Source organism: Vitis vinifera, chromosome 5 (genome assembly GCF_030704535.1).
Source record: "Vitis vinifera cultivar Pinot Noir 40024 chromosome 5, ASM3070453v1".
Taxonomy (NCBI): Eukaryota; Viridiplantae; Streptophyta; class Magnoliopsida; order Vitales; family Vitaceae; genus Vitis; species Vitis vinifera.
The window spans coordinates 23,880,526-23,892,500 of record NC_081809.1 but is presented as its reverse complement, the minus strand read 5'-3'; the positions used below and the strand labels follow the sequence as shown (position 1 = coordinate 23,892,500).

At 34.8% G+C, this 11,975-nt stretch overlaps 1 protein-coding gene across 3 annotated transcripts in view; it reads right to left on the bottom strand.

Annotated features, from left to right (window-relative positions):
• The window catches only part of LOC100249259 (eIF-2-alpha kinase GCN2), a 108,197-nt gene extending 98,829 nt beyond the window's left edge, over positions 1 to 9,368 (bottom strand). Inside the window, exons 1-5 of one of the 3 annotated variants that reach the window (XR_009465759.1) lie at positions 9,003 to 9,368; positions 5,433 to 5,501; positions 5,285 to 5,344; positions 5,095 to 5,200; positions 2,819 to 2,923 (exon numbers count right to left, since the gene is read on the bottom strand). Coding sequence is in view for 1 of the 3 variants with exons in the window: in XM_059737133.1 (XP_059593116.1) it covers positions 2,819 to 2,923; positions 5,095 to 5,200; positions 5,285 to 5,344; positions 5,433 to 5,501; positions 9,003 to 9,127 (465 nt within the window). In the remaining 2 variants the exon portion in view is untranslated. The remainder of the gene's footprint in view (positions 1 to 2,818; positions 2,924 to 5,094; positions 5,201 to 5,284; positions 5,345 to 5,432; positions 5,502 to 9,002) is intronic. The other 2 variants (XR_009465760.1, XM_059737133.1) reach the window with 2 other exon arrangements.
• Between the last annotated feature and the right edge of the window lie 2,607 nt (positions 9,369 to 11,975).

The window sequence follows — 11,975 nt, the reverse complement described above, 5'->3', positions numbered from 1 at the left end:
AGATGATTTGAGAATCAAGTGGGATGGTCCTATGAAGCTCTATTGTGACAACAAGTTAGCTATCAATATTGCTCATAACCTTATACAACACGATAGGACAAAACATATTGAGATTGATAGACATTTCATCAAAGAAAAATTGGAGGAAGGAGTAGTGTGTATGTCTTATGTTTCATCAAAACATCAATTAGCTAATATTCTAACAAAAGGGCTTAACAGTTCAATGTTTCACGATCTTGTATTCAAGCTGGAAATGGAAGACATCTATTCCTCAACTTGAGGGGGAGTGTTGAGTTGTAAATAGAATAGGAGAATTTTTTTTTCCTATTATGTTAGTTTCCTATTTTTGTAAATAGATAGGTTTATTAGTTTCCTATTTCTGTAAATTGATAGTTTTATGATTTAGAAATAAGTTAGTTTAGGAATAAGTTAGTTTCCTATTATGTCTCTTGTTTCCTATTTCTTCTCTTGTAATCTCCTATATAAACCGTGTGTATAGTCAATCTAATAGAAAGAACTTATTATTTTTCATCCCATATTTCGTGTCAATTACCACTCTATATATATAGTTAGAATGAATGTGAGGAGTAGATTCTTGAGAGGCATGCTTCCGAGTCTAGCATTTGGATCATCTTGTGGGAATGGAATGCCAAAAGAAAAAAAAAATTATAACAAGCTGGGTATGAAGACTATCTGGTTTCTTACTCAATAGTGGTTTAAAGTCTCTAAATAGCTCTCCTGCATCCCATGTAGCATAGTCTCTACAGAATGGGAGTCTATTGCTCAGTCTCACCAGAAGAATACAGGACTAGGGTCCAGCAACTGCAACATCTCATTAAATCACAAACTGGTGACTTGGAGGCAAACTGCTAAACCAATATTCTTTTTCTTTTTTCAAGCCCCCTCAAATCCTTATTTATACTACATTCTATGCTAAGGAATACCAGACCGAGATCTAATTATAGATAGGATAATAAGCAAGAAAATCTGAACAATTTCCATTTTATACATCCAAATTTTAATTAACATTTATTCATAAAAGGCTATTTCGCAAAAAAAGTTATATAAGAAAAAATGACCAGGTCAAAACAAGAAAGAAAGTCAAAAAAGAAACAAATGATGATGCAAATATTCATTCCAAATCAATGATGTTGCAGATTGTTGTACAACATGTGATTCCATCAAATCCTACATCTAGCTAGCAGCTTGAGTTGTTCTTTCTGTTGGTCCCCCCTTTAGCTAATGATATTTCAAATCGAATAGCTAAAAGTGGAGCCAAGCAAATGATTTCTTTTGTATGGGAATTTTTTACCCCATGGTGTTGTACATTGTTGCTATATTTTGCACATGTTCCTTTTTCATCTTGATCCATACAGCTTATCTTGCTACTCTTGCTAGCATTTCCTCGATTGTTTTTTTCATCCCTTGTATTTTTGGAAGGATTTCTCTCCTTAACTTGTACTTTTTTGATAGGTAAGTAAGAGCATGTATTAGAAGAGCCAAAAAAGGGCAAAAATAGTACACATGAAGTATACACTAAATGCCCAAAAAACTAGGCATCATAAAGACAAACAAGCCCACCCCTTAACAAATAACCAATCTACAAAATCAGCCATTGACAAAGCGTGATCCTCCATATACACCCTAGCCCAATTCACAAAATTATACAAAAAAGAATATTTGATGGTTTGGTCAGCCCGTTCGACATCAGTGAACGCTCTCCCATTCCTTTCCTTCCATAAGGTCCACATTAGGCATAAAGGGCTAGCCCTCCACGCTTTTGCCCTTCTTTTACCCACAAAAGCGCCATTCCATCCAAGCAAGTTCCCCCTCACGGTGGAATGCAAAACCCATTGCACACTGAAAAGGGAGAAGATCAAATTCCACAACATACTAGCCTTGTTACAAAACAGAAAAAGAAGGTCATTAGTTTCTTCTTCTTCTTTACACAAGAAACATCTATTTGGCATGTTCCATCCCCTTCTTTTCAACTGGTCGGTAGTCAAAACTCTATTCCAAGACGCTTCCCTAGCAAAAAAACTCACTCTCACTGGAGCCCAAGACCTCCAAATAATGCACCAAAGGAAAGGATCACTAGAAGCTCTTCTGTAGGAACGGTAGAGAGAACTAACAGAAAAACAACCAGTCCCACTTTCTCTCCAGCTCAAAGTATCCTCCACATCTCTTCTAACAGCCAAAGAATGAAGCTTCCGAAACAAAGACTCCACCTCTCCCATCTCCCAATCATTAAGGTGTCTTGAAAAGCAAGGATTCCAACAGCCCAACTCCCCACTCTCCTCCCAAGAATCTGACGTCCACCCATCTTTGTCTACAGCCAAGAGAAATAAAATAGGAAAAGCATCTTTCAACATTGGATCTTCACACCACAAGTCCTTCCAAAACTTAACCCTTTTCCCATTCCCTACTACGAAACAGGATCCATCTCAAATGCACACCTCTCCTTAACTTGTACTTAAAATTCATATCAGTAAATACTTTGCTTCTGATTCAAAAAAAAACACACACAATAATAATAATAATAATAATTATAGCAGAGAAAATTCTGTCAGGCCTGATACAACAAGAAATCCAGTATGTTGCACAGTGATCAAAGATTCCCTGCAGGAAAAATATCACCCACGGCCATGTAGGAAAATTCAATAAGTTGGTATAAGGATTCATAATCAACAATGATAATCAATAGTTTTACATTTTAAAACATCAAGAAATATCTAGTGTGTCCCAAGACATTTGATGAATCAACAGGTAGACATTTGAAACACTAATCGTGATCAAGCTGCAAAGTTTAGAGACTTACAGCAGCATGTGATTGACCAACTGGAACAATTTCAGATAGGAACTCTTGAGCAGCCTCTACCAAATTGAAAACCATCACCCGTCCTTCCCGAGCATTAGCATTTGCCTAAAATATATAGAAATTCATTGATTGAATAAATATGTAAAGAACAAAAGAGCAACAGGAAGAAAGAAAATTATCAAATTGGCCTATCCGTAGGACAGCATGCTACAAGCAAAATGTTTCTGAGGACAAATTCCGGTATCAGAAAAAGCCATTCATTCTATAAAAGAACAAGATGTTAGGCAAAGAATCATCCTTATTTAAATAATAATTAGTGGGTGCCACATGCTACACCTAAGCAGTGCACGAAAATTATGTCAAGAAAATTCTAAATTCAACTCTTGGTTTACAAATTTTCCATGAAAGGTTATCTAGCAGCTTTAGTCATTAAAAAAACTGAAAGCATTCCATCTAATGCATTAGAACAGAAATAATCTATTAATTAAGATGATAATAAAGCTTTAACAATGATTTTACATAACAGGACGCGTCTCGTTAAAGTCTCAGTGTCAGGTTAACTACGACAAGCAAAAACATGCACTAAATACTTCAAATAAAGATTAAAAAGTAAGTACATAAAAACGGAAAAAATAAGTCAAAACAATCATATCAATCAAACAAACAAGGTTTTTTTTTTTTTTTTGTACAATCGATACTAATATTAAAAGGTAAATTGGGGTACAACTTTTCTTAAACAAAGTATCCCTAACAAATTTTTAAAAATGCAGAATGATAGTCCAGAAAACTATAAATTTTCATTTCCAGATCAAGTCATTAAGCATGAAACAAACTCCAAATCAAATTCTTAAGACTCAAGAGAGATTATGTTTTATCATGAAATTAACTTAGGAGAGATAAGTCTCCAACTCTGCCAAAGATCAAGTTCTCAATTAGGATTGCCAGTGGAATATCTAAGAATCAATAAAGAGAAAGAAAAGTTAAGACAACAACCATCAAAACATGATATGTATCTCATGTGATAAGAGCTCAAGATTATATTGGAATCACATATGAACAGCTGCAGATTTGTGCAGTGTCATAACATGCCATTCTTCAAGTTCTAAACCTCCTGTGATTTTTTGATGCCACCTATTCTCATATCTTCTGTGCTTTACCACAACTTGTGCTTCACATTGCAATCAGAATTCTTTAAGAACATGAGAAAAAGGAGCAAGACATTTGTTCATGGTATTTGTGTTCCAATAACTATCATATTTGTCCAACTAAATTGGTTGTCTGAATTGCTATTGAATATAATATCAGATTTATTCTATAACTTCATGCTCACACTATGGTTATAGGTCAAGTAAAGGTCAGTTCATACTCTTATTTTGATTGTAAAATAATAATGTGTCCATGCTAACAGTTCCTTCTGAATTCTAAGCTGCAGCAGTTTTATGGAATTCTAATCTGGCACACTAGCACTCTAGCTGTCTAGCACTTGATCACTTAGCCACTCTGCTTCAAAGCATCAACCACCTACATGCCTTCATTTGAGCATGATTATCCACACATTTGGCAGTTCATAAAACAGACTCTAAAGTAACGATGTGCTCTAAGGGAAAAAATGCATTCTCTATTCCCATCCCGAATCTACTTATCAATACTAGTACAATCCAGTTCTTTCAGTAGGAGATGGCGATTGCTTGCTGGACAAGAGAGAGGTTATAAAATAGCTTGCTTGCGCTGGGCCCTGTTCACTACATACAATAGACCAGCGACCGTACTCGAGCTTTTTGCCTCTTCCTTTGATTGTGTTCCTGACCAGAGCAGACCAAAGAAGTGACGTGACCAGCTGACCTGCTTGTATGCCTGTTTCCGGTTATAGAATATCATCATAGAACATATCTTGACAATTAAGACTTGCATTATTAACCATAAACTATTCCAAGCCTTCGTATGAATGAGATTTACAAGTTTCCTTCCTAATCACCTGTATCATGTGGATAACCCGCCATCAACAAACATCCCTCTTTCTCAACTGCCCAGACAACTTCAATCTCAGACACCTCTACGCAAACCACACAAACCAAACCACCCCCACCCCCCCGCCCCCTCAAATTTTATTTTTCTATACAAATCTTAGATCAGTCCATAAATCAATTTTAGGACCATCCATTTCTTGGTTGAAAATTCAAACTTCACTTAAATGTAACATACAAAATATAACAATTCATTTTCATTGCAATGATTTTCAGAAAAGGGGCACTAATGAAACAAGAGGCACCTCATACCTGGTCCTGAAGCAGAGAGAGAAGATTATCTGCATCACCTTTTGATAAACCTTTCTCTGGAGTTATCTGCAACTTTGGACACTTGTAAGGATACCCAGGCAAGCACCTAATAAAACATTAAGAGAAAAGCTATCAAAAGGAATACACACTGAAACAAAATGAAAACAAAACTAACAATAACCTCACTAACCTTACTAAAAGAAGAGCAGAAACATCTAGATTGTCGTATCCTGTATCTTTTGAATAAGGCCTGTTCATATTTCAGATAAAGCAAATCTCACCCTAGAAGAAATTACAAATTCACTGAATGAATTTGATATGACATCAAAGTAACCAACCTGAGCTTAATAGTGACTTGAGGATATGGGTCTGAAACAACTTTGCAATCATCTTGAAATATTGAACACCTAAACATCACACATAAATAGCAATTATAGAACCTGATAATATAGAAGCGGAGATAAAAGAGCTCAACTAATGTTAGCAGGAGCAACACAGAATCTGATTCAATATTTTGTGTGTATTTGGTAGGAGTAGATCATGGAGTAATTCTAGGGATTAAATTGGAGTAGATTATGGAGCAATTCTAGGGATTGAATAGTTGTATATTAGACATTTTTCATTAATAACTACACAGATCGTGTATTTATACCTAATATCCTGTAAACTTTTCTGGTCTAATCAAGTTAGAAATCATTTTCTTGTTTTTTTTTATTAGAAACAAAATATGTATTAAATATGATAATAAATACAAAAGAAGGATATGGAATCCTCCCAAATACAGAAATTGATCAAAAAGTATAAGACTGAACTCCTACACGACACTCAAGAGAACTCTACAATGCATGGGAATATACAAAAAGAAACTCAACACTCCATATGGTTCATCTCATCTCCAACGAATAGAGCCCTACTCAATGTTCTTCTCCTTGCTAACACTGAGTTCTAATCAATTTGAATAACATTGCGAGGAATGCCTTTAAAAACAATGGTACATGATATCCCAATCCTTTCCTAGCAATTTTTCTAGCCTTCATTGCCACCATTCCTTTCATCATCTCTATATTCCTTCTCTTTCTTCTCTTTCTGCCAATTAGTTTTTCCAATGACAGGAATTTCTAGAGAAGGAAAAAAAACTCCTATTGAGACAACCCATCAACCTTGATCCGTCACCCATTACAATAATCCAACCCTCCAAATTACTTCTGAAAAATATAATGGTAGGCATTTTCTTGGGAGGTCACAAGTTGTGCAACTTTTCCTTAAGAGTAGAAGAAAGATAGAGTATTTGAATGGTACCATTAAGGTACCAAAAATCTCATATCCTTCTTTTGAATTATGGGTGGTCCGGTCACATGGTTGATTAACTCCATGCAACTTGAGATCAATAAACCTTTTCTATTCCTTTCTACTGCCAAAAAAAGTTTGGAATGTGGTAAACATATTCCAAGAAAGGAATGTTGCATGTACATTTGAATTGAAGACAACAATTCGTAATACAAAGTAAGCAGATCTCACTATGACTGCCTACTACACCACTATGGTGGGTTTATGGTAGGAATTGGATTTGCATCAACCTTTACACATGAAAGCACTGGAGGATGTGGTGATGCTAGCATTGATGTTAGAACGAGACTGAGTCTTTGAATTTTTGGCCGAGCTCAATCTGAATTTGATGAGGCTAGAGATCAAATGCTTGATAAGGAATCGTTTCCATCTTTTGAGAAAACTTTCTCATACATAAGCATTGAAGAAGATCACAAGGCTGTGATAATGAGTTTATTTCACAAGAAAGCTCAATACTTAAAATAGTTCTAGAGAGTGCTAACTATGTTGCTATTGGTCAGGAAAAATACTAGGTGGCATGACTACACACTACTACAACAAACTGAGATATGTAAGAGAAACATGTTGAAAACTACATGGAAAACCTTCTTCTCTTGGTAACAAAGGAGGCAAGCAGCCTATAAGAAGGCAAATCAAAGTGTGACCACCGAGAATTCTGAAACTACAAATGGTGCACCAAGTAGGACAGCTCAACACTCGGATAATGCCCCTTTAACCAAAAGTCAACTGGAGGCCTTGTACAAAATTTTGGATTGGGAAATTAAACTCTAGTAATTTTGCACAATTAGGTAATATCCATACAGCTTTGAGTGTCTCTGATAATATCTCATCTAATCCTTGAATCATTGATTCAAGGGCAACCGATCACACGAGTAATACACATGCACTTTTAACCTATATTCAATGTTGAAGAAAAGATAAGGTCAGGTTGCCAATGGCTCTTTTATTCCCATTCATGGGTAGGGTTTAATTTCTTTATCTTCTTTGACACAACCATCTGCTCTTCATGTCCCCAATGTTGCTTGTGACTTGCTGTCCATTACTAAAGTTACAAAAGCACGAAACTATTATGTAACTTTTTCCCCATTCAATGTGTTTTTCAGGATATTGCCAGAGGGAAAAGGATTGGCAGTGCTGAAGAAAGAAAAAGGTTGTATTACCCACGTCCTAAAGTGCATGGAAGTGTTCAAGTTCATGTTGCTAAGGCACTTTAGAATATAAAAAATAAAATACATATATATGTATATATATTTGGTTGTTGCACTGTTGACTAGGACATCCAAACTTTATTTTCTATAAACTTTTATATTCTGAAGTTTATTCTATTCTAGACCCTTCTAAAGTCCAACGTGAAATTTGTGACTTGTTTAAGACCCATCATATTCCATTTCATGCAAAATAAAAAATCCGAAATCATGTTTTCTATAATATTGACGTATAGGAACCATCTCATGTTACTTCTTATTCAATTGCTAGATAGTTCATAAGATTCATTGATGATTGTACTCAAAGAGAAATATGAAGTTGCCACAATTTTTAAATCATTCTACACAATGATTCAAAATCAGTTTCATACAAAAAATAAAGTCTTTCAAATAGAAAATGGGAAAGAATATTTTAACGATATTTTAGGACCTTATCTTCTTGAAAATTGGATTATTCACCATTCCTCATGTCTTGATGCACCTCAACCAAATAGAGTAGTAGAGGAAAAAAAAAATAGACATTTACTGGAAATTACTAGAGCCTTCCAATTTACCCACAATGTCTCTTAAATTTAATTGAGTGATGTTTGTCTAAGCTGCTGCTCCAAGACTCTAAACTCCAAAACTCTTATCCAGGTTTTAGAAACACTCTTTCTCAATGCTAATCTCTTTCACTCCCTTCCGCTTAAGGTTTTTGTGTGTACAAGCTTTATCCATCTTCCAAGTAGGGTAGGATCTAATTAGATCCTAGAGCCATTAAGTACATATTCTTGGATTACTCAACTACAAAAAAGGGGTAAAAGCTTCTACCTTTATTTACAACCTCTCTTGTCATTTTGGGAATGCTCTAAGTAATATACCACAATGAGTTATAAACCACTTCTCCAATCCCAAGTTGTCCTAGATTACCCAAAGAACATCCATCAAAACAAAACATTATAAGAGCCCACAGGACGTGGAAACCACTTAGGTTGAATCTCTCCGCGGCTCTCCTCATAAGTTCATAGATCCACAGATGCGATTACAATCTAGCGTTAACAAGCTTAAACAGGTGATAGCAAAGGTATTTGTGGTATAGGTCATTAAAGAAGCATAGAAACAGCAAGCAATTCTCCTTTCCGCTAACAAATGGCCTCAAAATCACAATTCAAATTCGACCGCAAGTGAGCAGACTCCAACTCCCTCCATGTTCGCTGATCACTATAACAACTATTAAACTTAAATGTTTTCCAGTTTTCAGCACCAATAAATATTGGATCGCTGACAAAGATGTTCAACGAGGTCTAAATTTCTCTAAATACATCGAAGCTTTCACTTGGGCTTTTTCCGAATAAATTCGCGATTTGGAGGACTTACAGCGCAGTGATCTCTTCTGATAGATCATTTTCAGCGGCGGAGTGGGAGGCGTTAAGGTGATGGTCTTTGCCCTTGCTCCGTCGGCCGCCTCCGCCGCGCTTCTTCTTCTTCGAACTGTGGCCCATTTGCGGTTCGCTGCTGGCTGTTGCTCGCCCTGTATGCACAGGAGTTTGAATTGGCTATGAATCTGGGCAGCTTTTCAAAACGCAGCGTTTCAATCAGGGACACCCAGAGAAAATTGGCAGGAAATCGTTCCAGTGAGAGCCTGGTGCGTAGACAGAACGGCGGGAAAACAGCGGGCGAAAAATAATCTGCAGGTAGACATGCCAGATTGGATACACTTGGTTGCTGATGTCATATGAGTGGGTCCCACTTAAATTAATTAATCAAGCCGATCATTTCGTGCGTTATAACACATTAATTATAATAAATATTAATTAAGTATTATTTATAAAATTCATTAATATTTATTAATGAAAACCATTAATATTATTTATGAGTTTCATTAATATTCATTAATAAGAATATTATTGGAAGTCATTTGGAAAGCCTATAAAAAGGTTTCTCATCCCCTATAATATGCATGCCTAAGCAAAAAATAAATTTCTTACTTTCTCTTATTATTTCTGTCTTTCATTCTCTCAACTTTCTCAACTCCCTTATCTGATTCCTTCTTCCCATTATATATATTGTTAAAGTAAAATATATTTTATCTTTGTTACTTTATTTGCATTACATTTATCCTTGTTTTATAACAGATTATCAGTATGAATTACTTTGAAGGTAATTTTCGTATCTTAAACTTTAAGTTATTTATATAGAATAAAATTTTACATATTTATATTATTGTTGATTTATTTTGTTACATATTGTTAAAGTTGATTTTGTTTATAATCAAAATTATATCAATGCTATCAATTTATTATAATTGATTCTAATAATATTGTTTTGTCATATATATGAAGTTATTTGACAATATCGAATCTCTCAAAACTTGAATTTGTGGCACTTGACGTTTTGGCAAAGAACTATTTATCTTGGATCCTTGATACTGAAATACATTTTGATGCAATGAATCTTGGAGCTATAATCAAAGAAGGAAATCAAGCATCCTTGCATGATCGTGCAAAAGCATTGATTTTCCTTCGCCATGACCTTCATGAAGGTTTAAAAAATGAATATCTTACGATAAAGGACCCTTTTACTCTATGGAGTAATTTGAATGAAATATATGACCACCAAAAAACTGTGATTCTCCTAAAAGCTCGATATGATTGGATGTACCTAAGGTTGCAAGATTTTAAAACTATTAATGAATATAACTCTGCACTTTTCAAAATCAGCTCCTAATTAAAGCTATGTGGAGAAAAAATCACAAAAGAAGACATGTTAAAGAAAACTTATACTACGTTTCATGTCTCGAATGTGCTCCTGCAACAACAATATCGAGAGCGTTGATTTACAAAATATTCTGAATTAATATAATGTCTTCTTGTTACTTAACAAAATAATGAGCTTTTGATGAAAAATCACTAGTCTCGTCCAACTAAATCTGAACCATTCCTTGAAGTGAATGCAATATCGTCCCAAACTCGTGGACGTGGATGAGGAGGAGGACGTGGTCGTGGTTGTGGAAGAAATCCCCAATACCATGGTTCTTATAATAATAATTCATCAAATTCTCAAGAAATGAAAGCCTCATTGCACCATCAAAAGTAGAACAATACTGAGGTAAAACAATAAAATGGGAAGTGTTTACAAGATAAGCCTCCTAAGAACCATGAGAATAATTGTTATAGATGTGGTATGAAGAGGGAATGGTCGTGTACCTGTCATACGCCCAAACATTTGGTCAACCTTTACCAAGCATCAATAAAAGCAAAAGGAAATAGATAGAAATGAACTTTACTGATGGTGATGGATTGGACCTAACCTATTATGACATTGATTTTTTAGGAGGTCTCAGTGAAAAAAACAACAAACCATTTAATAAATGATGAGAAGATTACCATTGATTGATGTTACTTTATATATCAAATAATATATTATTATCTCTTATATTAACATTTGATTTTCTTTTGTTATTTACATTATGCCTTATTTTTTTAGTTATATATGAAATTCATGTGTTATTTGGTCTCAAGATGAATGAGGATGATATATGTCTCGCAGACTGTGAAACTCTAGATAAAAAATATTTCCTCAAATTGACATTAATAAAAACTAATGTAAGTACCATATCTGGTACTACAAACTTAGTTGAAGGCTCTAAAATAGCAAACATAATGCTACCAAATGGAACTAGATTCCATATAAATGATGCTTTATATTCTAGCAAATCCAGAAGAAATTTGCTCAGTTTTAAAGATATCCACAGAAATGGATATCATATTGAAACTATGAATGAAAATAATGTAGAATATATTTACATTACTTCCATTATATCTTGCCAGAAGCTTATAATGAAAAAACTCTCGGCTTTCTCCTCTAAGTTGTACCATACAACTGTAAAGTCTATTTAATCATATGCTGTCGTGAGCTAGAAGTTTAATTACCCAAAAGTTTTTGTTCTTTGACATGACAAGCTAGGTCACCTAGGGTCTTCAATGATGTGTCGAATAATCGAACACTCACATGGGCATCCACTAAAGAACCAGAAGATTCTTTCGCTCAATGAATACTCATGTGCTGCTTGCTCACAAGGTAAATTGATAGTCAGACCATCTTTTACTAAAGTCATATCTGAGTCACCAATTTTTTTATAAAGAATATATGGGGACATATGTGGGCCTATCCATCCACCATGTGGACCATTCTATTATTTTATTATCTTAATAGATGTTTCTACTAGGTGGTCACATGTTTGTCTCCTTTCTACATGTAATGTTGCCTTTGCTAGACTCCTTGCACAAATAATCAGATTACGAACACAATTTTCAAATTATCCAATTAAGACAATATGCCTTGATAATA